General features: G+C 43.0%; 1 protein-coding gene across 3 annotated transcripts in view; it reads left to right on the top strand.

The window, feature by feature from the left end:
• lamb2 (laminin, beta 2 (laminin S)) overlaps positions 1–25,615 on the top strand; it is a 138,971-nt gene that overhangs the window by 75,874 nt on the left and 37,482 nt on the right. Inside the window, exon 9 of one of the 3 annotated variants that reach the window (XM_079496075.1) lies at positions 23,604–23,724. In XM_079496075.1, the coding sequence (XP_079352201.1) occupies positions 23,604–23,724 (121 nt within the window). Of the gene's footprint in view, positions 1–23,603; positions 23,725–24,674; positions 24,751–25,225; positions 25,360–25,615 lie in introns of those variants that run through there. The other 2 variants (XM_079496076.1, XM_079496077.1) reach the window with 2 other exon arrangements.

Genomic DNA, 25,615 nt, shown 5'->3' with positions numbered 1-25,615 from the left:
CTAATAAGGGTCCTGCAGTATTGGTACTCTCACCAAACTATGCAGGCTAGGTGGGGAACGAGTACGTCAACACCCTTTCTGGTGTCCAATGGAGTGCGCCAGGGGGGAATTTTGTCGCCACTATTATTTAATTTATACATGGATGATTTATCTAAACAGCTTAATGAGTGTAAAACTGGGTGCATGGTGGGGGATAACCTTATCAATCACATGATCTACGCAGACGATCTTGTTGTACTATCCCCATACAGTGCTGGCCTACAGCAGCTATTACGGGTCTGTACCAAGTATGGCCTTTTATTTGACATAAAGTTTAACTCTAAAAAGAGTGTCGTTATGATGTGTAAAACAAAGGACGACCAGAAGCTCACCTTTCCCTCTTTCCAGGGCCGGTCCTGAGCAATCTGGCGCCCCAAGCAGGACTTTTCGCGGCGCCCCCCTCCCAAAAATTGAGGAGACACTGTGAAGGCACTGGGGGGACAGTGGGGACACTGTGGAGGCACTGGGGGGACAGTGGGGAGACAGTGTGGAGGCACTGTGGGGACGTTTTAGCAGTGGAAAAATGAAAAAACTTCAGGTGGCATATAATGATGCTTTTAGAATCTTTTTGAAACTCCCAAGATGGACCAGTGCAAGTGAGATGTTTGTAACTAGTAATGTACCCACCTTTCATGCTGTACTGAGGAATTTTATGTTCAGATTTATGTGTAGATTGAAGGAGTCAAATAATGCATTAATCATGGCCTTAACAGGGTTCACACAGAGTGATACAAGGTTCTCCTCTTGCTTTTGGAAACACTGGAGGAAATGTTTATATGTTTTTTAAATGATTTGCTGTATGGAGTGATAATAGCCTGATTGTGATAGGCTACCTCTATGTTTTATTGTTTGTTTTTGTGTCTTGTTTTTGTATTTTGGACCTATAGTGTCTGCAAATAAAAGTAAAAGTTTATATATATAGGATATATAGAGGATATTGGGCCTCATGCGCCAATAAGTTACTAACTTTTCCTCTTACATTTCTTCCTAAGTGAATTCCTAAGTGAAGTCCAGTCAGATTCATGAAACGTTCTTAAGTAGGCAGAATTGTTCGTAAGCATGTTCTTATGATGATGAATCCAAATCCTCGTAACTTGAAGGGGTGTGCCAGTTCATTCAAATTATCATAGGTAGACGCCCCAAATATCCTAATTAGCATCCTAATTACCATAGGGAACCGCCCCACCAATCCCATATAAGGCATTGGGAATTCACTTTCCTACCTGTGTTTTACCCAGGTGGGTGTTTTTTTGCATGACTCCATGGCCTTGCCTGCAGTCACACCTGTGTGTGATTTCAGCACACAGAAATCACAGGACCTCATACACAGAAATAAAGTTGAGTGAAGTCAAGAATACTTAAACTAAAGTCTAAATATGGTGGAACACCAGACTCCAAACATTAAAAGGCAATAGTACTGTGGTGTGGAGGTAATGAAGTGAACAGAAATGTTCATATTTTCAATATTTCAATATTTTCAATATTCATGAATGTATTTTATTATTTATCTCACAATAGTCAACTTTCACCACTAGACATCAATGTAAATTTGCTGAAATTATCATATTATCCATATGTCATGTTCAGAAGTAGTGGATAGTAGTGGATATAAAACATGTTAGCACTGGAGGGTGCATGGATATGGAGGGGCTTTAAGGCAGCAACTGCTTGGTATGTAATGGTGAGGAAATAGGGGTGTTGAGGGTGATATCGTGGTGCAAGGGGTGGGATAGGGGGGCTAGCAGGTAGGAAGCTTACAGGAAAATGGAGGTGGTGGCTGTTGGTATACGGGGTGGGGGTGTAAAGGGGGGGGATGATGGCGGGTGGGGGGGGGTTATGTGGTGGGTATGGTGTGTTTGTTTGGGTTGGGTTGTAAAGTCTAAACCAGTGGTTCTCAAACATTTTCATGTCAAGGACCCCCAAATTGACATGCATTCTGCAGACCCCCATATGAAAATATTTTCTGCTAGGGAAATGTTTTGAAGATTTATCAAAATGTTTCGAAAATAGCCGATCTACAAGCTCAAAATGGGCAGTAATGGGACACGTTTGTGAGCTTGTAGATTGGCTATTATCAAAGTATAAAATGGGATTAAAGTGGTAAAATGTTCCATATTTTGCCGTGGACTGCCTGGAACTTCCTCAAGGACCCTTTGAGGTCCTCAGACCAAACTTTGAGCATCATGCAGAGGGCGCTGTTTTTCCTTTGTTTTCAGATTGCACTTAAGAACAAAAAAGGCACCCTAAGAGTGCTCCACAGTGTGCGTAGATTCTGTTCTTACCTACGAACAAATTACAGCTAAGAAAACATTGAGGGATCCCAAAACCTTCTTAAAAACTTCCTAAGTGGGTCTAAGAACAAATTTCCTCTTAAGAACTTCTTAAGAACGGTTGGCGCATGAGGCCCATTGACTTATTGAGAAATAGTTTATTGCCAGTCATGTAAAAAGATAAAGTTAGACCACAAACGACAACATTATGAAAGATTGATGGAAGATGATCGTCAACATACTAGGTGGTCCCGTTGTGTAACCCTGAGGCATGTCTGAATGTGTGTCTGTGTGTCACTCCCACTTTTCACACAGGCATTGACCATAATAATATGGAGGTCTTAACGAAGCCCTTTTTCCAATGTAACAAATTATAGATTAATAATGAATGTATTAGTGAATTATAAATGCGTTCAGTGCGCAGTACCCCCTGTGGCCACAAGGGGGGGGGGGGGGGGTGTTTGTGTATGTATAAATCAGGAGACACGAGACAGTAGTATGTACTCTAGTGTGACTGTATTGGAACTGCTGCATGGATGTCAACATCACAACTTCCCCCAATGCTGCTGGGGCATACCATTATAAAGGGGGGTGGTTTCCACTCCCTGTAACATCTCCCCTTTTATAGATGATAACTTATACATTGCTGAAATCCCTGGCAGTGCATTACAATAGCAAACATTCTTTAGTGCAAATCAAAATCAAACCAAAATCCACATCTCTCCTTTCCATCTCTTTTTTTCTTTTCTTGTTTTTTTTTTTTGAAACAACAAACAAAAAGCAGTTACAGTGAGTCAAACCCAAGAGTTCAGTCCCCTATAGATCCAGTCTTTTTGGCACCTTCACCAGCCTCCCACTGGCCGTCCTGTGCCCTGGCACAGGTGGTGGGCCAGCCCTAGGCTGATGCACGACGCCCTGACTGGGCGACTCGACGTCCTGGGCACCCGTGTCAGAGTCATTATTAGTGTCCGTCGTGTGACTCGTGTCGACGAGCGGACTGCTGATTTGCCCCTCGGGTGGGCTGTCGTGCTGCACACTGTGTCGCTCAGTGTGGCGCTCTGTAACGTCCCCCTCCGCTGGCCGCAGGTCCACTCGGTTACGGCGGTAGAGTGTCCCCTCGACATCCACCAGGTACGATCTGGGGCCCACCAGCTGTAGGCAGACTCCTCTTCGCCACCTGCCCGTCCTGTCCCCAGGCAGTGGCTTCATCCTTATGTCCTGTCCGATACACAGCTCAGGCAGATCCCTGGCCGATTTATCATACCAGAGCTTGGCCGTCTGGTGTTTCATCCGCAGCTTGTCCGGGACCCCCGTAACCACGCTCGGCTCCAAGAGCGCGTCAGCAACCGGGAGTGGGGTCCTCAGCCTACGAGACATCAGTCTCTGCGCAGGGCTGCTGAGCAGGCCCTCCGTGGGCGTGTTCCTCCACTGCAAGATTGCCAGCCACGGGTCATTACCCGCACTGGTTGCCTTCCTGCATAGGCTTTTCACTATCTTCACGGCCGACTCGGCCTTTCCATTTGACTTTGGGTATCTGGGCGAGGACTTGACGTGTTCAAAGTCCCATTCTTTAGCAAACCTCCTGAACGTTTCGCAGTCAAACTGAGCACCACAGTCAGAAATCACCCAGTCCGGCTGACCATGACGTGCAAACTGAGCCTTGCACCTCAGCACTGTAGTCCCTGCCGACAGATCTGGGAGCAGCTCTATTTCCCAGAAATCTGAATAATGGTCAACCATGATCAAGAAGTCCTTGCCAGCCTGTTTGAACAGATCCATGCTGAGTATCTGCCACGGTCGTGTTGGGAGTGCGTGTGACATCATTGTCTCCCGCTGTTGTCCATGTGCGTACTCATTGCATGCTGAGCACTGGCTCACATAGTCCTTGATCTCACCGTGCATGTTGGGCCAGTACAGCGTGTCCCTGGCCTGTCTGTAGCAGGCATCTCCGCCTACATGGCTGGCATGAATGCGTTTCAACATTTCTGCACGCATTGACTTAGGAACTATGACACGCTGGCTTTTGAAAAGCACACCATCCTGTGCGCTGATCTCGTCCCTGATCGACCAGTATTCCCTGATTGCCAGAGGAGCATCCTCCCGGCAGTCTGGCCAGCCCCGGAGCACCACCGCTTGCAGTAACTGAAGATTCCCATCATCCTGAGTGTGTCGCTTGATTTGGCTCAGCCGCTGCCTGGTAACGTTGAGATACTCCGCCTGATTAATTTGTTCAGCGTCCGCCTGTGCCCTCTGCAGGCAGCAGATGGTTTGTTTTGTGTATTTAGCGCCTGCCCCCTGTGATGGAGCTGTGGCCCTGCTCAAGGTGTCGCTGATGTGCATATCGGGCCCTGGTTTGTACACCACCCTGAGATTGTATGCTTGAAGTGTGAGCAACATGCTCTGGAGTCGTTTGGGTGCTGTGAGAAGGGGCTTGGTGAATATCGAGATGAGTGGCTTGTGGTCCGTTTCTGCTGTTATCTCCTCCCGCCCATACAAATAATAATGAAAACGCTGGCATGCGAACACTATACTCAGACATTCTTTCTCTATTTGCGCATAGTTCTGCTCAGTCTGAGTAAGTGCTCGTGACGCAAAGCTCACTGGCTGACTCTCCTGTAGCAAGCAGCAGCCCAGTCCCTTCTGACTCGCGTCACTCTGGATGGTGACCGGCTTGGTCACGTCGTAGTATCGCAGAATCGGGGCTGTAGTAACAAGTCTCTTGATCTCCTCTACTGCAGCGTCGTGCTTGGGCAGCCAATGCCATGGGACGTCCTTGTCCAACAGCCTCCGTAGTGGCTCACATACCTCAGAGAGGCGGGGCATGAACCTAGCAATGTACGTCACAAACCCAATAAACCGTTGCACGGCCTTGGCATCTTCGGGGCGAGGCATGTCACGGACTGCCCTAATTTTCTCCGGGTCCGCTCTGAGTCCATCCGCCGATAGAATGTGTCCATGAAACTTGACCTCTCTGACCCTGAATTGTAGTTTCCTTAAGCTCAGTCTCAGCCTAACCTCCCTGCACCTCTGCATGAGTGCTAAAAGTTTGGTGTCATGGTCCTGTATAGCCTGCTCATCTGTCTCCCCGCACCCCACAATCAAAATATCATCCGCTATTGGTTCTACCCCACTCAGCCCTGTCAGTAGCTCATGCTGCTTTCTCTGGTATATTTCTGGGGCCAAGGACACCCCAAAGGGCAGTTTTAACCAGCGCTTCCTGCCCCATGGTGTCCAGAATGTGGTGGTGTAACTACTCTCTTCATCCAGTTTACACTGCAAGAAGGCATCTCGTGCATCTACAAGGGTGAAAATACGTGCCCTGGGCAGCTTGTATAACACATCTTCAAGTGTCGGCATTATGTAGTGAGACCTCTTCAAAGCCTGATTTAGTGACTTGGGGTCTATGCAAATTCTCAACTTCTCTGGCTGTCTGACGATCACCATATTGCTAATCCACTCAGTAGGTTCCGTCACAGGGGTTAAATGGCCATCCCTCTCATATTTGTCTAACTGAGCCTTGACTGCCTCTCTGAGAGCCACTGGGACATTGCGCAGGGAAGCCTGCACTGGGGCTACATCCGCATGTAGCTCAAAATGAACATCCCCTGGTAGTGACTCGACTGGATCATTGAAAACGTCACTGTATGTCTGCACGAGGTGCTGTCTGGTTAGTGGCTCTGTGCTGCTGTGTCCTACCATAAGAAGCTCCTCTGGGATGGTGAAGTGCATCAGACCTAAGCGCTCACTGGTTTCACCTGACAACAAGGGCCTCTGCCCGCTTCTCACAATTTCGAACTGTAACTTGTGTGCTTTACCCCTCACTACACATTCTGTGTGAAATATGCCTACTGAGTGCATTGATTGGCCTGAATACAGCACTAACCTGGTCTGGCTTGGTAGTAGCTTTGCCTCAGGAGCAAGTCTTCTCATGTCTTTTATGCCCATCACATCACATGTTGCCCCTGAATCTAGCTGGCATCTCTGAAACCCTCCATTCATTTTTACGTTGGCAAACCATTTCCTCCCACGTCCCTGAACCGACCCTATGCTCTCTGCCGTGTATATATGGGCCTCTGCGTTGGACCTGTCCATGTCCTCCTCGTGCACTTCAGCGTCTGCTGCATGTAGCTGTCGTGTGGTTTGGCCTCTCTTCATACACACCTTGGCAAAATGATTTGCTGTGCCACAGTGGCGGCAGTTCTTTCCAAACGCCGGGCAAGATTCACGTCCGCGCCTGTGCATGTTGCCGCAGAATCTGCATGTAGAACTATCATTAGCACCTGGGGCCTGATACCGAACCCTGTCCGAGCGTTCCTGCCTTGGTGGGACTCGTGGACGACGGCCATCCGTCGCATGCACTGTCTCTAGAGACCTGTCCTGTGTGATTGCTTGTATTCTCATGTCTGTCATCTCTGCAGCTCGACATATTTCTATGGCTGATGCCAGTGTGAGATCCTTCTGTCTGAGAAGACGGCGACGCACACTCTCATCACTCACACCCAGCACCAGTCTGTCTCTTATTAACTCCTCTCTGAGTTGTCCATACTCACAGGAAGCAGCCTTCTCCCTCAGCTTTGTGACAAATGCATCAATGGGCTCTCCTTCATCTTGCTTGCAGATTCCAAAAATGTATCTCTCGAATATGACATTTCTAGCTGGTTTGAAATATCCCTCCAAGGCGTCGAGAATAACTGTCACGTCCTTCCCTTGCTCCGTCGTGAGTCCTAAATTATGCTTGTATATATGACGACATTCACTGCCCATCACTCTTCGCAGAGTTGCTGCCTGTACCTCCTTTGCCTTTTCTGTTAATCCCGTTGCAAGTAAATAATCTTCAAACTCTGCTCTGAAATTGTCCCAGTTACTTGCCAGATCGCCGCTCATCTTCAACTCCTCCGGTGGTGGTATGTTTGCTGCCATCGTGGTGTTGTTTTATGCTAGCTTGTTGCTAACAGCTGTTCCGCCGGTCTTTCCCTTTTCCGTCTTTTCCTTCTTTTCTTTCTTTTTTTCAACTTCACGCCGGGTCCCGCACCGAAGCACAATACTCTTCACTTAAACTGCACTTGGGTTTAGCCACTTCTGACATCATGTTTGTGTATGTATAAATCAGGAGACACGAGACAGTAGTATGTACTCTAGTGTGACTGTATTGGAACTGCTGCACGGATGTCAACATCACAACTTCCCCCAATGCTGCTGGGGCATACCATTATAAAGGGGGGTGGTTTCCACTCCCTGTAACAGGGGGGCAATATCTCACAACGGGTAAGGGCTAGTACAGATTAATTAATCGGTTTTCACCAGCAAAAAAAAAAAAAAAAAACGTCTACATTTAATTTGTGTACTCATCTCATTCAGTTGTGAAAACACTTAATTGGAAAAGAGTATATGCTATTTATTGATTGATTGAATACTTTATTAACAGGCTTTGGGCCAATAAGCCACAGTAACAGAGGTTCGGTTATACAGTAACAGAGCTTCAGTTATACAGTAACAGAGGTTCAGTTATACAGTAACAGAGGTTCAGTTATACAGTAACAGAGGTTCAGTTATACAGTAACAGAGGTTCAGTTATACAGTAACAGAGGTTCAGTTATACAGTAACAGAGGTTCAGTTATACAGTAAAGGTGGTTTGCACACCATCCGCGTTTTTCGGAAAACCGATGGCGAAACGCCGCTAAAAATCCGAATTGGCATCCGATTCGCGCCCGGTGTGTGGAGACCTTTACAGTATAAAGTACAGAGGTGGTTCAGTTATACAACGTTAATGCTAGTAAACAGGATAACACCATTGTGGTCCAGTGTATTCAATTCATCAAGACGTATGGGAGGGTTGGAGGCGTTCCCTCTGCCGCGGCTTCAGAAGAACAGCTGTTGGTTTATAAACACACAACAAACATCATTTAAAACTGGAACTTCAGTGTGAAATTAAGACACATTGTTCATGAGCAATACATTTATTTGATGCATTTTGGAACTCTGGGTTTGAACGATGTACAGTAGATGTACAGTAGATGTACAGTATGCTAGCTGGATGATGCCAACTGTTTTTATATATTCCTGGAAATGACTTCAATTTGTTGTATTTTAATGAATGAATTGATTGATTAATTGATTCATTTCAGCTGTTAATGTCATGGTAACTGAATTAAGAAGTATGTAGAATGTGGGAGTAGTACTCACGTAAAAGTACCAATTATTACCGCAATTATAGAAATGCCCAATAGTTACAACAAGTAAAAAGATCTCTATCCAAAATGTACTTCAGTAAAAGTACAACTTTATTGGCATCAAATAAATCTATTTGACAGAGAACAGAGTGTAAAAACCCATATTGACCCGAGGAAGGACCATTCTAAAATGGTCCTTCCTCAGGCCGCTCGTCGGGGGATCAGGGGTCAGGGGCGGGACTGGTCAGGGGCGGGACTGGTCAGGGGCGGGACTGGTCAGGGGGACTGCGACGCTCATGGGTTAAGTGGTCAAGATATTCCCATTGTTTTTATATTTTATATTTACTTATTTATTTTTTATTATTTCAACTGATGTTATTGTTAATTTTCTTTATTTATTTCAACTGATGTCATTGTCTAGATGTGGAGTATTTTTTTAAATATGACATGGTGTACATTTTGCCAAACATTTCTACTATTACTCCACTACAATTCTTTGTTTTACAAAACATACATTAACCACTTCATGTCGGCCGTTCGAAAATAGCAGATCTACAAGCTCACAATGTGTCGCATCGTGTGTGAGCTTGTAGGTGCATGCTATTTTCAAGATACTTGAAAGTATGCATTTGAAAACTTGAAACTCTGCACAATGAGTATACCTTTGGTACATAAAGTACATTTTCAAAGCCAATAGTATAAAGTATAATTTATTTGTATATTGAATCATTGATACTAAATAAATACTAAAAAACCTGTACATTACGCGTTGCCTTACCTTCTAGCCCTTATTTGCCCTTCCCAGGGAGGCTGGGAACGTGGTTCCTTTTCAGGGCCTGGGCCTGGGCCTGGGCCTGGGCCTGGGCCTTGGTTTTCAGACACAGCACATGCGCGCTCGCTGTCCTCAGGTTTTGGCAGATCTCCTGATCCTCAGTACAGACAGTTAACCAAAATGGCTCCTTGCACGGGCAAGCCCATTGGAGAACTGAGAGAGAGAGAGAGAGAGAGATTAGTTACAGGGGCTTCAAATCACTTTCACCGTTATTCTACCTCTTTGAAATAAGCGGTGCCCCGTTTATCCTCCTTCTGCCAGCGGCGTATATGCTCGTAGAACCCAGTACCGCGGCGTGGTACCAAAGGAATTGTGACGCGCACGAGCAGGAACAGAACGGTGCACGTGCAGGAACAGAACGGTGCACGTGCAGGAACAGAACGGGCAGGAACAGAACGGTGCACGTGCAGGAACAGAACGGTGCACGTGTGTGCCAGGAACAGAACGGTGCACGTGCGTGCCGCTCTGCACTAATACAGGAACAGAACGGTGCACGTGTGTGCCGCTCTGCACTAATACAGGAACAGAACGGTGCACGTGTGTGCCGCTCTGCACTAATACAGGAACAGAACGGTGCACGTGTGTGCCGCTCTGCACTAATACAGGAACAGAACGGTGCACGTGTGTGCCGCTCTGCACTAATACAGGAACAGATCGGTGCACGTGTGTGCCGCTCTGCACTAATACAGGAACAGAACGGTGCACGTGTGTGCCGCTCTGCACTAATACAGGAACAGAACGGTGCACGTGTGTGCCGCTCTGCACTAATACAGGAACAGAACGGTGCGCGTGCAGGAACAGAACGGTGCACGTGTGTGCCAGGAACAGAACGGTGCACGTGCGTGCCGCTCTGCACTAATACAGGAACAGAACGGTGCACGTGCGTGCCGCTCTGCACTAATACCGCTATGCACTACTACGAGTTGTGATCTTGTGGATCAGCTACATTCAAATTGCTAAAGTATATATACTGTAGTTTTGTAATAATAATACAAATCTACAAAGTAACTAAAGGAAAATAAGCTTTCAAATAACTGTGGTGGAGCAAGAAGTACAATATTAGTCTCTGAGATACATGTAGTGAAGTAGAAACATAAAGTGGGCAATAGAAAGTTGGAAATGCTGAAGTAAAGTAAAAGTACCTAAAAATTGTGCTTAAAGCACCACTTCACCACTTTTAACCATAATAGGTCCTCACTAATAATCATGATACCATTTTTTTCGACTCAGTCCGTGTCTCTGTGGGCAGTTTAGAAACCGTCCTCCAGTGACATCATCATTAGGCAGATTTCTTTTTTAGATTTTCATTATCGTGAGAACGATGGCTTCCATTTTCGCATTGCAACTTTTCCGGACAAGAAAGCCTGCAGTTTATATTAGCTTGTATTCCCCATCGATGATGTCACTGGAGGACGGTTTCTGAACTGCCCACAGCCCTCCCATGAGACACAGACCGAGTAGGAAAAAAATCGCGCCATTTTTTCATGATTATTAGTGATAGTGAGGACCTATTATATGAAGATAGGTTGAAAAGTGGTGAAGTGGTCCTTTAAGTACACGTACTAAGTTACTTTACACCACGATAAAGTCTGTGAAATCAAACAAAATCACATCAAATTCCTACCGGAAGTAGAGAGATCGCAGCAATGTCCGTTGATGATCACTCCGGAACATCCCATCCCATCACAGTCCAGTGCAAAGCCGGCGAGGAGGAGAGTGAAAAACAGCAACTTGAACATGTTCAGCTTGTGGGTTCAGCGTCAGAGCTCTTCTTTCTGGTGATGGTGGTTGAAGTTGCTACGAAAAACTAAGTGGCGGACAGACGTTTTTATACTGTTCCAACTAGAGCCCCGCCTGGCGGGTTCAGACAGGTGGAAGAACCAGTCTGAGCAGAATAATGGGTCAGTCAGTCCTGGGTGGACCAGACTGAAGAATACACTGTGGGTCAATAAAGAGAACGTCTGTAGTCTGGCCGAACCAGTCGGTCAGAGATCTAAACCTGACCTAACCAGTTGATCAGAGCTCTTCTAAACTCAATATTAACCCCATATTAGACCTAAGTTTGATTCTACAAATGTCTCCTAAATCATGACAGTTTTCTGAATAACCTGTGTTTATATATCAGTGGTTCTCAAACTATTTCATATCAAGGATCCCAGAAATGATATGTAATTGCTTGGCCGCCGATCCTCATCTGAAAATATGTTGTTCCAGGGACCCCCCAGAAGCAACGATTTGAGTTAAAAACGTTCGCTCTGACAGAATATGTATTTGCGGCCACATTTTCACATTTTTCAAAAATAGCAAGTGCCGCGCTACGAGCTTGTAGATCTGCTATTTTTCAATAGCTAAAGTATAACATAAAACACCAAAAGGGGTTCAGATTGTATTAAGATCTGACGCTGAGTCGACAAATCTCTTCCAAATCCCAACAGTTTTCTGAAAAGTGGTGCTCAAACTTTTCATTTCAAGTACCCCCAAAATGTACGACCCCCAGGTATATATATATATAAATATATATATATATATATATATATATGGTTGAGCTGGGCATTTTGAAAGTAGCTCTCAAGTCTAAAAAGTGTATCAAACAAAATGTACTCTAATCTCTGCTTGTGGGGGTCCCTGGGGGTCCCTGGAGACCCTGGGTGACCCCAGGGGTCCCTGGGGGTCCCTGGAGAGAACAACATATTGTACATTTTGGGGGTACTTGAAATGAAAAGTTTGAGCACCACTTTTCAGAAAACTGTTGGGATTTGGAAGAGATTTGTCGACTCAGCGTCAGATCTTAATACAATCTGGGCGGGAACCCCTTTTGGTGTTTTAAGCATTATGTTATACTTTAGCTATTGAAAAATAGCAGATCTACAAGCTTGTAGCGCGGCACTTGCTATTTTTGAAAAAATGTGAAAATGTGGCCGCAAACCTTTGAATACATATTCTGTCAGAACGTTTTTAACTCAAATCGTTGCTTCTGGGGGGTCCCTGGAACAACATATTTTCAGATGAGGATCGGCGGCCAATTACATATAATTTCTGCGATCCTGAAATAGTTTGAGAACCACTGATATATAAACACAGGTTATTCAGAAAACTGTCATGATTTAGGAGACATTTGTAGAATCAAACTTAGGTCTAATATGGGGTTAATATTGAGTTTAGAAGAGCTCTGATCAACTGGTTAGGTCAGGTTTAGATCTTTGACCGACTGGTTCGGCCAGACTACAGACATTCTCTTTATTGACCCACAGTGTATTCTTCAGTCTGGTCCACCCAGGACTGACTGACCCATTATTCTGCTCAGACTGGTTCTTCCACCCGTCTGAACCCCCCAGGCGGGGCTCTAGTTGGAACAGTATAAAAACTGTTTTTTATCCCATTGCTGAAAACGCATTTGGAATGTGAAATATAGAGGCGGGAAATGGAATTGGTATAGGGGTAGGGAAGCCAAGGGCTGCTGGGGCTGGCGTAGTATTACCACCTGTCATACGGATGCTTGAGCCCGTGACTGGGGCTTCTATACACCACGATAAACTTGTTTATGAACTATGAGAGTTGTGTCATATAACTTGCGGGGCCTGCGCCTCGGACAGGGCGCAGGGGAGAGAGCGCAGCGCGTTGTTATTGACAAGCTCCTAGAGAGTGCTGATATCTTGTGTATACAGGAGACCTTTTTAGCAACTCAAGATCTCGATAAACTTAACTCTGTGCATACTGATTTCCATGGGGCAGGGGAATCTACAACGGACTTAAGTACACGAATACTGCGTGGTAGAATTCCCGGGGGTTGGCCATTCTATGGCATAAGAAACTAGATCCACTTGTCAGTGTGATTAGGCTGGAAGTGGATTGGTGCAAGTGGTGCACAATAAGAATGTTTTTATCATTTTAAACGTTTACACTCCATATGAATGTTACAAAAATGAGGATGAATACCTTAATAGGCTTGCTTTTATTAGTTCTTATATTAAAGAAAATGCATACTCAAGTATATACGTTATGGGAGACCTGAATATAGACATTTCGGATAGCAACTCAATGTTTAGCCAACACTTAATCCAATTCTGTAAAGACAACAAGGGCCGGGTTTCTCAAAGAAGAGTTGTAGTGTACGCATGCGCATAGGGCGCATAGGGCTCTAGGCTTCTGTTTGCGGCCCTCTAGGCCGCAAACAGAAGCCTTTCTGCTGTCTAATTGGCTGCATGGGCAGCGAATCAGACACCATGTCCTTTTTTGGGAAACGCCATCAAACACGACAAGATAGACATAGAATACCTAGATAGAGCACAGCCTTACGTGTCATAAGGCCTCCTGCATGAAGGAATTTAGAAGCAACCCCGTTTTTCCTAAAGCCTTTTTAAATATAAAAATGTCGTAATTAAATTAATATTTTTAGCATCATCTAGAGAATTTCAGCCATCTTGCCATATGTTTTATATTTCTTTTAGAATTATTGGTTTACCCGTGCCAGCACATTTAGGAAAATGCAGCTATTATAACTCCATGCGTCGTCTTCATTTTGCAGCGCCTTGGCGCAGTATATGAATGGAGTAGGCTAATTTTTTTTTTGGAAAGGCTCGCCACCAAACATGCAGTCATCTTTTTTTAGTATGTTAAACAATAAACATTGCATTTTGATTTAATTGTAAGAGGGAGCGTATCAACACACATGTGTAACCACTACATGTTCTGATTGAGCAAGGGGAAGCAGCGGACAAATCAATGATTTCATTATAAACTGTAGGCCTACGTACCGGTAGATTGCAATTGAATAAAACATAATTTATAGGCCTACACTACACATAGCCTACTGTAGTACTGTGTGTAGTCAAGTGGCTAAACCCCACGTTACAGGCGATAGAAAATGTAATGTCAAGCAGAGCATTATATGCCAATGTTAGCATCTCACTCCATATAATTTAATAAAAGCATATAAAAACATGAATTATACACCCAATGAAAATTTACACTTCACGGATTATAGGCCATTTGGAATTAGAACAATCGGTTGAAGATTGTCCGAGTATAGTACGATTTAAATATCAACTTTGTGGTTGCGCTGAGGCAGTGAGGACCTGTGCACTGAAAATAGATGATCTGCAATTAAGCTCACAAAGCGCTGTCATGCAACACTTGGAGCTTAGATACACGGATGACAATAAACATTTCACAGAATACCGTATAGGCCTATACAACTTTGAATTAAAACAATTGGATAGGCTGCATAGGCACTTAGCCTATATATTTCTTTTATGGATGTGGAGCCAGGACTGGTGTTGCGCTGTTGTTAGGTGAGTGGCGTGCGGAGATCTGCAAACTCAACACGGTGAACACGCATATAATAATATAAATGAGGGCTGAGGCTGATTAAGTTTGCAAATAACGGCCCGTGGGCGGTTATATGGACGATATATATATATATATATATATACTCTTTTTTTTCTCTCTCTCACCCTCTATAGCGCGCAGTCTCTCTCTGTCTGTCTGTGTCTCTCTCTCGCGCTTTAATCATAAAATGGTATAGTTATATTATTTCTATATAGTCCACATTTATGTCTGCCTGGCTCAGCTGGTTCGGGTCTCTCGGAATGTCGGAAATAATCGAATTTCGGTCGGACTCTGCGCAGGAATTTGAAAGAAATCTCGGAACGGGTCGGAATCGGACGAAATTGTCACGGATCCATTCGGGTTCGGTTTAACTATTTGAAAATATTTTCGGAACGGGTCGGAATCGGTAACATGTCACAGATTAATTTAAAGAGTAAAGAGAGCCTACTGTCAGCTGTCCAGCAGTCTAAATATTATTAAATTAAATTTCAGAATGGTAGACCTGAGGCCTACCATATACCAGGCCTCAAGCCTGAGGCCTATACCAGGCCTGAGGCCTACCATTGCGTGGCACATCTGTGCACGGAACGTCTATGTTCACAGGCGTCATGCTTCACTGCGCATGCCTAGAACTTTGCTCTTAAGAAGATGCGTAAGAATAATTATTTGAGAAACCCGGCCAAGGTTATTCTGTCCAGCAAGGTGCTCCTGCCAGTAGGAAGCTATACTTACATTAGCGAAGCATGGCATACGACATCCTGGTTGGATCACTGTATATCTACAGCTGATGCACACGACAGTATAGAGAGGATTGAGATCCTTCATGGTCTGGCCACAGCAGATCATATGCCGTTCTCTGTGACTGTAAATGTTAAAGGTCTACCTGAGCTAGCTAGCTATGATAACCCAAAACTAAATTACAAACTGGACTGGGCAAACCTCACAGAAAATGAGTTACAGCAGTACAAGGCACTGACTGATGTCTACTTAAATAATATTGATTTACCTGTTGATGCTATCACATGTGGAAACATTAATTGTAAGGATGGTGGCCATTATAATGACCTGTGTAAAATGTATGATTTAATAGTAAACTGTTTGGTTATGGGAAGCAATCCTCTTAAAAGAAAAAAAAGTATACGATATAACATGAAACCTGGTTGGAATGTATATGTTCAAGAACAGTATGTAGAGGCTAAAGAAACCTTTAAATGTTGGGTACTAGCAGGAAAGCCTAGGCATGGCCCTGAGTGTGAACGCAAGAAGCATGCTAACTCTAGATATAAGTACGCTCTGCGCTACATTAAAATAAATGAACAGGCCATGAGGGCAAACTCTATGGCCGAAAAGCTACAGAAAAACAATGTTGATGAGTTCTGGAAGGAAGTGAAGGTGCTTAACAATAGTAAGATGCCGATGCCCTCTAGTATTGATGGCATAACTGGGCCGGATAACATTGCTGAGCTATGGAGAAGGCACTATGAAAATATTTTGAATTGTGTTAAGAGTGATGCGTTCAACCTTGGTGAGATTCCCCACAGTGATGGAGTGACTGTCAGGCATGATGAGGTGAGTTATGCTATTGACAAATTAGTTTTAAACAAAGCATGTGGCCAGGATATGATTACAGCAGAACATCTGAAACATTCTAGCCATAGAGTTTCAGTGCTGCTGGCAATGTGTTTCTCTGGGCTAGCACCCAATTTGGTTTTAAGAAAAAACATGGCACGGATTTATGTATTTACACGCTCAAGGAAATTGTCAGTCAGTACAGAAGTCATAACAGTACACTATTTATGTGTTTTCTGGATGCCTCATAGGCTTTTGATCGTATCCATCATGGCAAACTGTTCTTAAAACTACAAGAGCGAGGGGTCCCATTATATCTAATAAGGGTCCTGCAGTATTGGTACTCTCACCAAACTATGCAGGCTAGGTGGGGAACGAGTACGTCAACACCCTTTCTGGTGTCCAATGGAGTGCGCCAGGGGGGAATTTTGTCGCCACTATTATTTAATTTATACATGGATGATTTATCTAAACAGCTTAATGAGTGTAAAACTGGGTGCATGGTGGGGGATAACCTTATCAATCACATGATCTACGCAGACGATCTTGTTGTACTATCCCCATACAGTGCTGGCCTACAGCAGCTATTACGGGTCTGTACCAAGTATGGCCTTTTATTTGACATAAAGTTTAACTCTAAAAAGAGTGTCGTTATGATGTGTAAAACAAAGGACGACCAGAAGCTCACCTTTCCCTCTTTCCAGGGCCGGTCCTGAGCAATCTGGCGCCCCAAGCAGGATTTTTCGTATTGTTTGTTTTTGTGTCTTGTTTTTGTATTTTGGACCTATAGTGTCTGCAAATAAAAGTAAAAGTTTATATATATAGGATATATAGAGGATATTGACTTATTGAGAAATAGTTTATTGCCAGTCATGTAAAAAGATAAAGTTAGACCACAAACGACAACATTATGAAAGATTGATGGAAGATGATCGTCAACATACTAGGTGGTCCCGTTGTGTAACCCTGAGGCATGTCTGAATGTGTGTCTGTGTGTCACTCCCACTTTTCACACAGGCATTGACCATAATAATATGGAGGTCTTAACGAAGCCCTTTTTCCAATTTAACAAATTATAGATTAATAATGAATGTATTAGTGAATTAAAAATGCGCTCAGAACGGGTAAGGGCTAGTACAGATTAATTAATCGGTTTTCACCAGCAAAAAAAACAAAAAAAAAACGTCTACATTTAATTTGTGTACTCATCTCATTCAGTTGTGAAAACACTTAATTGGAAAAGAGTATATGCTATTTATTGATTGATTGAATACTTTATTAACAGGCTTTGGGCCAATAAGCCACAGTAACAGAGGTTCGGTTATACAGTAACAGAGGTTCAGTTATACAGTAACAGAGGTTCAGTTATACAGTAACAGAGGTTCAGTTATACAGTAACAGATGTTCAGTTATACAGTAACAGAGGTTCAGTTATACAGTAACAGAGCTTCAGTTATACAGTAACAGAGGTTCAGTTATACAGTAACAGAGGTTCAGTTATACAGTAACAGAGGTTCAGTTATACAGTAACAGAGGTTCAGTTATACAGTAACAGAGGTTCAGTTATACAGTAACAGATGTTCAGTTATACAGTAACAGAGTTTCAGTTATACAGTAACAGAGGTTCAGTTATACAGTAACAGAGGTTCAGTTATACAGTAACAGATGTTCAGTTATACAGTAACAGAGGTTCAGTTATACAGTAACAGAGGTTCAGTTATACAGTAACAGAGGTTCAGTTATACAGTAACAGAGGTTCAGTTATACAGTAACAGAGGTTCAGTTATACAGTAAAGGTGGTTTGCACACCGGCCGCGTTTTTCGGAAAACCAATGGAGAAACGCCGCTAAAAGTCTGAATTGGCATCCGATTCGCGCCCGGTGTGTGGAGACCTTTACAGTATAAAGTACAGAGGTGGTTCAGTTATACAACGTTAATGCTAGTAAACAGGATAACACCATTGTGGTCCAGTGTATTCAATTCATCAAGACGTATGGGAGGGTTGGAGGCGTTCCCTCTGCCGCGGCTTCAGAAGAACAGCTGTTGGTTTATAAACACACAACAAACATCATTTAAAACTGGAACTTCAGTGTGAAATTAAGACACATTGTTCATGAGCAATACATTTATTTGATGCATTTTGGAACTCTGGGTTTGAACGATGTACAGTACATGTACAGTAGATTTTTTATATATTCCTGGAAATGACTTCCATTTTTTGTATTTGAATGAATTAATTGATTGATTAATTGATTAATTTCAGCTGTTAATGTCATGGTAAATTAAGAAGTATGTAGAATGTGGGAGTAGTACTCACGTAAAATGACCAATTATTACCGCAATTATAGAAACGCCCAATAGTTACAACAAGTGAAAATATCTCTATCCAAAATGTACTTCAGTAAAAGTACAAAATTATTGGCATCAAATAAATCTATTTGACAGAGAACAGAGTGCAAAAACCCATATTGACCCGAGGAAGGACCATTCTAAAATGGTCCTTCCTCGGGCCGCTCGTCGGGGGATCAGGGGTCAGGGGCGGGACTGGTCAGGGGCGGGACTGGTCAGGGGCGGGACTGCGACGCTCATGGGTTAAGTGGTCAAGATATTCCCATTGTTTTTATATTTTATATTTACTTATTTCTTTTTTAATATTTCAACTGATGTTAGTTATTTTTATTTATTTATTTATTTCAACTGATGTTATTGTCTAGATGTGGAGTATTCTTTTAAATATGACATGGTGTACATTTTGCCAAACATTTCTACTATTACTCCACTACAATTCTTTGTTTTACGAAACATACATTAACCACTTCATGTCGGCCGTTCGAAAATAGCAGATCTACAAGCTCACAATGTGTCGCATCGCGTGTGAGCTTGTAGGTGCATGCAGCTATTTTCAAGATATGTATGCATTTGAAAACTTGAAACTCTGCACAATGAGTATACTTTTGGTACATAAAGTAAATTTTCAAAGCCAATAGTATAAAGTATAATTTATTTGTATATTGAATCATTGATACTAAATAAATACTAAAAAACCTGTACATTACGCGTTGCCTTACCTTCTAGCCCTTATTTGCCGTTCCCAGGGGGGCCCCCAGAAAGGGGGTTATTGCTGAGCCTGGGCCCTTTCTGGGCCTGGGCCCTTTCCAGACACAGCATATGCGCGCTCGCTGTCCTCAGGTTTTGGCAGATCGTACGATCGTCAGCCCTAACCCACGGCATATACGTAGGAAGATTACAGGAAGTAAACCAAAATGGCTCCGTGCACGGGCAAGCCTCTAAGAGAGCTGAGAGAGAGAGAGAGAGAGAGAGAGAGAGAGAGAGAGAGAGATTAGTTACAGGGGCTTCAAATCACTTTCACCGTTATTCTACCTCTTTGAAATAAGCGGTGCCCCGTTTATCCTCCTTCTGCCAGCGGCGTATATGCTCGTAGAACGCAGTACCGCGGCGTGGTACCAAAGGAATTGTGACGCGCACGAGCAGGAACAGAACGGTGCACGTGCAGGAACAGAACGGTGCACGTGCGTGCCGCTCTGCACTAACAGAACAGGAACAGAACGGTGCACGTGCGTGCCGCTCTGCACTAATACAGGAACAGAACGGTGCACGTGCGTGCCGCTCTGCACTAATACAGGAACAGAACGGTGCACGTGCGTGCCGCTCTGCACTAATACAGGAACAGAACGGTGCACGTGCGTGCCGCTCTGCACTAATACCGCTATGCACTACTACGAGTTGTGATCTTGTGGATCAGCTACATTCAAATTGCTAAAGTATATATACTGTAGTTTTGTAATAATAATACAAATCTACAAAGTAACTATAGGAAAATAAGCTTTCAAATAACTGTGGTGGAGCAAAAAGTACAATATTAGTCTCTGAGATACATGTAGTGAAGTAGAAACATAAAGTGGGCAATATAAAGTTGGAAATGCTGAAGTAAAGTAAAAGTACCTAAAAATTGTGCTTAAAGCACCACTTCACCACTTTTCACCATAATAGGTCCTCACTAATAATCATGATAAAATGCCACCATTTTTTTCGACTCAGTCCGTGTCTCTGTGGGCAGTTTAGAAACCGTCCTCCAGTGACATCATCATTAGGCAGATTTCTTTTTTAGATTTTCATTATCGTGAGAACGATGGCTTCCATTTTCGCATTGCAACTTTTCAGGACAAGAAAGCCTGCAGTTTATATTAGCTTGTATTCCCCATCGATGATGTCACTGGAGGATGGTTTCTGAACTGCCCACAGCCCTCCTATGAGACACAGACTGAGTAGGAAAAATATCGCACCATTTTTTCATGATTATTAGTGATAGTGAGGACCTATTATATGAAGATAGGTTGAAAAGTGGTGAAGTGGTCCTTTAAGTACACGTACTAAGTTACTTTACACCACGATAAAGTCTGTGAAATCAAACAAAATCACATCAAATTCCTACCGGAAGTAGAGAGATCGCAGCACTGTCCGTTGATGACCACTCCGGAACACAGCTGGCATTGTCCTTTGTGGTCTATTATTCCCGAAACGGCAGCAGTATTCGAACACGGCACCCCCGGCGGCAGCGATTCACAGTCCAGTGCAAAGCCGGCGAGGAGGAGAGTGAAAAACAGCAACTTGAACATGTTCAGCTTGTGGGTTCAGCGTCAGAGCTCTTCTTTCTGGTGATGGTGGTTGAAGTTGCTACGAAAAACTAAGTGGCGGACAGACGTTTTTATACTGTTCCAACTAGAGCCCCGCCTGGCGGGTTCAGACGGGTGGAAGAACCAGTCTGAGCAGAATAATGGGTCAGTCAGTCCTGGGTGGACCAGACTGAAGAATACACTGTGGGTCAATAAAGAGAACGTCTGTAGTCTGGCCGAACCAGTTGATCAGAGCTCTTCTAAACTCAATATTAACCCCATATTAGACCTAAGTTTGATTCTACAAATGTCTCCTAAATCATGACAGTTTTCTGAATAACCTGTGTTTATATATCTGTGGTTCTCAAACTATTTCAGGATCGCAGAAATTATATGTAATTGGCCGCCGATCCTCATCTGAAAATATGTTGTTCCAGGGACCCCCCAGAAGCAACGATTTGAGTTAAAAACTTTCGCTCTGACAGAATATGTATTTGCGGCCACATTTTTTCAAAAATAGCAAGTGCCGCGCTACGACCTTGTAGATCTGCTATTTTTCAATAGCTAAAGTATAACATAATGCTTAAAACACCAAAAGGGGTTCCCGCCCAGATTGTATTAAGATCTGACGCTGAGTCGACAAATCTCTTCCAAATCCCAACAGTTTTCTGAAAAGTGGTGCTCAAACTTTTCATTTCAAGTACCCCCAAAATGTATATATATATATATATATATATATATATATATATATATATGGTTGAGCTGGACATTTTGAAAGTAGCTCTCAAGTCTAAAAAGTGTGTCAAACTAAATGTACTCTAATCTCTGCTTCTGGGGGTCCCTGGGGGTCCCTGGAGACCCTGGGGGTCCCTGGAGAGAACAACACATTTTGAGATGTTGAAGTGTACATGTACATTTTGGGGGTACTTGAAATGAAAAGTTTGAGCACCACTTTTCAGAAAACTGTTGGGATGAGATTTGTCGACTCAGCGTCAGATCTTAATACAATCTAGGCGGGAACCCCTTTTGGTGTTTTAAGCATTATGTTCTACTTTAGCTATTGAAAAATAGCAGATCTACAAGCTTGTAGCGCGGCACTTGCTATTTTTGAAAAAATGTGAAAATGTGGCCACAAACCTTTGAATACATATTCTGTCAGAGCGAACGTTTTTAACTCAAATCTTTGCTTTCTATTTGTGTATATCTGCTTTCTATTTGTGTATATCTACTATCTATTTGTGTATATCTGCTTTCTATTTGTGTATATCTGCTTTCTATTTGTGTATATCTGCTTTCTATTTGTGTATATCTGCTTTCTATTTGTGTATATATGCTATCTATTTGTGTATATCTGCTTTCTATTTGTGTATATCTGCTTTCTATTTGTGTATATCTGCTTTCTATTTGTGTATATCTGCTTTCTATTTGTGTATATCTGCTTTCTATTTGTGTATATCTACTATCTTTTTTTGAATAGCAGGTATTATAAAGCTAGTATAAAATACTAAAGTAAAATAATGCTTTTTAGCTCGAAACTAAAATAACAATGGGTTACGACCAGAGGCCAATTCTAAACATTCTACAACCTGTTTTCTGAAAACATGTATGTTGGTAATTGGTCACAAAGTCATAAAGTCATAAAACGTGTTTTCAAAGGGAGATTTTAGTACAACAGGTTTTTACGACCAAGAAGCGATCTGAATTATCTGATGAAATAGGCTATCTACCCGTGCTTCAAACGAGCATGACAGCACCTAACAGATGGAAGGGAAATTACCTTTTTACTTTTGGAAAATAATATTGATTGATTGATTGAAATATTTATTGTTACAGTTTGTTACAGTTTGCAGAATTACAGTACATTTCAAGCACAACTCAATACAAAGACTGTTAACTGTGAGTGGACAACACCATAAAGCAGGGGTGGGCAACTGGCGGCCCGGGGGCCACATGCGGCCCCCACCTTCACTTAATGCGGCCCTCAGGTTAATGTCAGAATACTGATATAATATTGGTTTCAGCTGTTTACAATTCCACAACATGCAAACATGACCTGCTTTAATTACTTCAGTCTAAATTAGTAGCTCAATGCTTCAACACAAGTATTTGAAATGACATAAAAAGGTTACTTTTCAGGATTCCAATTCAAAAATAGCAAAAATGTAATATTTCAATTCGAATATATAAAAAAATAGCCGATCTACAAGCTCAAAACGCGTTGCACTGCGACGCGTTTTGAGCTTGTAAATCGGCTATTTTTGCTACGACAGTAATATATGGCCCTATGGAGTGAGTGGAAATATAGTGGCCCTCTGCATCGTCAAAGTTGCCCACCCCTGCCCTAGGGCCTAGGCTTGTTTCCATTGTGGTCCTCTGTATCATATCGAAATCGGTCAGAATTGGTATCGGCAGATATGACCCTGCAAATAATCGGAGATCAGATATCGGTCAGAATTTCATAATCGTGCACCCCTACTTATTATTGGTCTCAATCTATCCGTGAGTTATCTGACTGAACTGGTTATTATTAAAAAAGAACTGGTACCATCCCGTTATTATAGGATATATAGAGGATATTGACTTATTGAGCAATAGTTTATTGTGTGAAAGCCAGTCATGTAAAAAGATAACGCACGCACGCACGCACGGACCGATCTCATATCGCTCAATAAATATTGTAATGAAGTAATGAAAGAACTCCTGATTCCTGATTCTCAATACGGCTCTCTCTCTCTCTCTCTCTCTCTCTCTCTCTCCCAGGTCCATGGCAGGTGTGTGTGTAACCACAACACCAACGGTCTGAACTGTGAGCGCTGTGACAACTTCTACAACGACCTGCCCTGGAGGCCAGCGGAGGGGCGCAACACCAACGCCTGCAATAGTGAGTAGTCCCCGTCCCCCCAGGGACTGTTGTTCAAGTTACTTTTAAAAAGTAAAGAGTTATAGTTATAGTTACTTATCTAAAAAAGTAACTTTTTTAGATAAGTTACTTTACTTTACTTTATGAAAGTAACTTTTCAAGTTACTTTACTTTACTTAATAAAATAATAATATAAAAAACGATTTAAAAGAAGGTTTTTTTGTTCTGTCGCACAGTAAGAGAAAAGACAACTCCCCTCCTAACATTATGAAATGTAGTGGAACAATAAAATGGTTCCACATGGTGCTGTGCAAATTTGCAATATGAAAAATAATAATAATAATCAAATAAAAAATTAGTCCATATAGGCCTATCTGCAGTGGTAGAGAGATATTCTAATTCATCAAATGTATTTTTGAGCTTTCATCTTCCATTTTAGAATATTCACTGTTCAGGTATTTGGAAAATGTATTTCTGCACATTGGCCCTGCTTTCACTAGTATTTTGCTGACCAGTGCTCTGAAAGGAACAGACTCCACCGTTGAGGGGAAGCATTTCCTCAACAACATACCTGGCAAGTGGCAATCATTTTGTCAAGTTGACTCTTGGTGACATGCCTCTGTGGCGATTTAAAATCGATCTTTGTCTGTTTTGGTGATGTGAGGCAGCCTAGCTCATGGACTGATTTAAGATGCTTTCTTAGATTTGCATTGTGGACAATGCTTTCTGTCCGCCACATAATTAGCATTTTCACCTCAATGTTTTTCTGGGGGGGAGAGGGCAGCCCTATCACTGTGCCCGGGGAGGTAGCATGCAACGGTGTACAAGGCTAACGTACGGCTAACGTCAGGCACTGTGCTGCGCAGGAGGGACGCAGCAGTAATAATAAAGGAAGTACGGGGAATCGAATCACACACAGCGGGGACACTCCATGGCATGTTAAAACATTTCCTTGACCCGCAAGTACTCAAATAATGCTTGTATTTCCAACCCACAAAGCATCCGATCTCGCTGTCATCCACATTTGCCATTGTAGCGTGTGTACTGGTAATAATGTTCGTTCAACCGGCGTTTTCTGTGTATGTGTTACGAGGGTTTGTGTGTCTGAGTTTAGAACTGTTTACCACAGCCATACGAAAGACCCGCCCTACTCTGTCAGACTGTCTCTGATTGGCTTACCCTGAAATCTGTCCCTACGTTAGCCAATCAATGACCTCTTCTGCGACGTGCTTTGTTCATCATGTTAGAGTGGTCTCAGAGGCTAGTATGAGAGCACACTGTCAACAGAGTACAACACAGAGAGTGCTCCCTCAGCACAGAGACGAGTCGCGCCTGTATGACAGATCACGGGCACGGCGCTGCATGGGGAGACTTTTCACTCGGATCACATAAGTTAACATAACGCTATAACGCGGGTAACGCTCGCACAATAACTATAAGGCCGTTATGGAATGGGGAAATGTAAAGCGTTAGGTTACAAGTTACTGCAAAAAGTAGCGCCGTTAGGTAACGTAACGTGATGTAAGGCCGTTAGTTACAACACTGAACGACATGGATTTCTAAACAAATTTGTTCAACGCAAAACACTGTGTTCAAGTTCAGAGACTACGGGAAAAAAGCAATTCTCCTGAATGCTGTTTTTCATGTGTTTATGAGGTGACAGTACTTCATCAGACCCCTTGGTGTGGTTGTTATGTCATGTGTTTATGAGGTGACAGTACTTCATCAGACCCCTTGGTGTGGTTGTTATGTCATGTGTTTATGAGGTGACAGTACTTCATCAGACCCCTTGGTGTGGTTGTTATGTTATGTGTATTTACGGTTTCTTCCTGGAGGCTGAAACCTTGACAGTCAAACGTGCCAATGAAAAAAAGTGATATAGTGACATCACAATATCATGTCTTGTATGGGT

Source organism: Electrona antarctica, assembly GCF_951216825.1.
Source record: "Electrona antarctica genome assembly, chromosome: 2".
In the NCBI taxonomy this organism is placed as follows: domain Eukaryota; kingdom Metazoa; phylum Chordata; class Actinopteri; order Myctophiformes; family Myctophidae; genus Electrona; species Electrona antarctica.
Note: the sequence above shows the minus strand (reverse complement) of the source record. Positions and strands in the feature narration are given on the sequence as shown.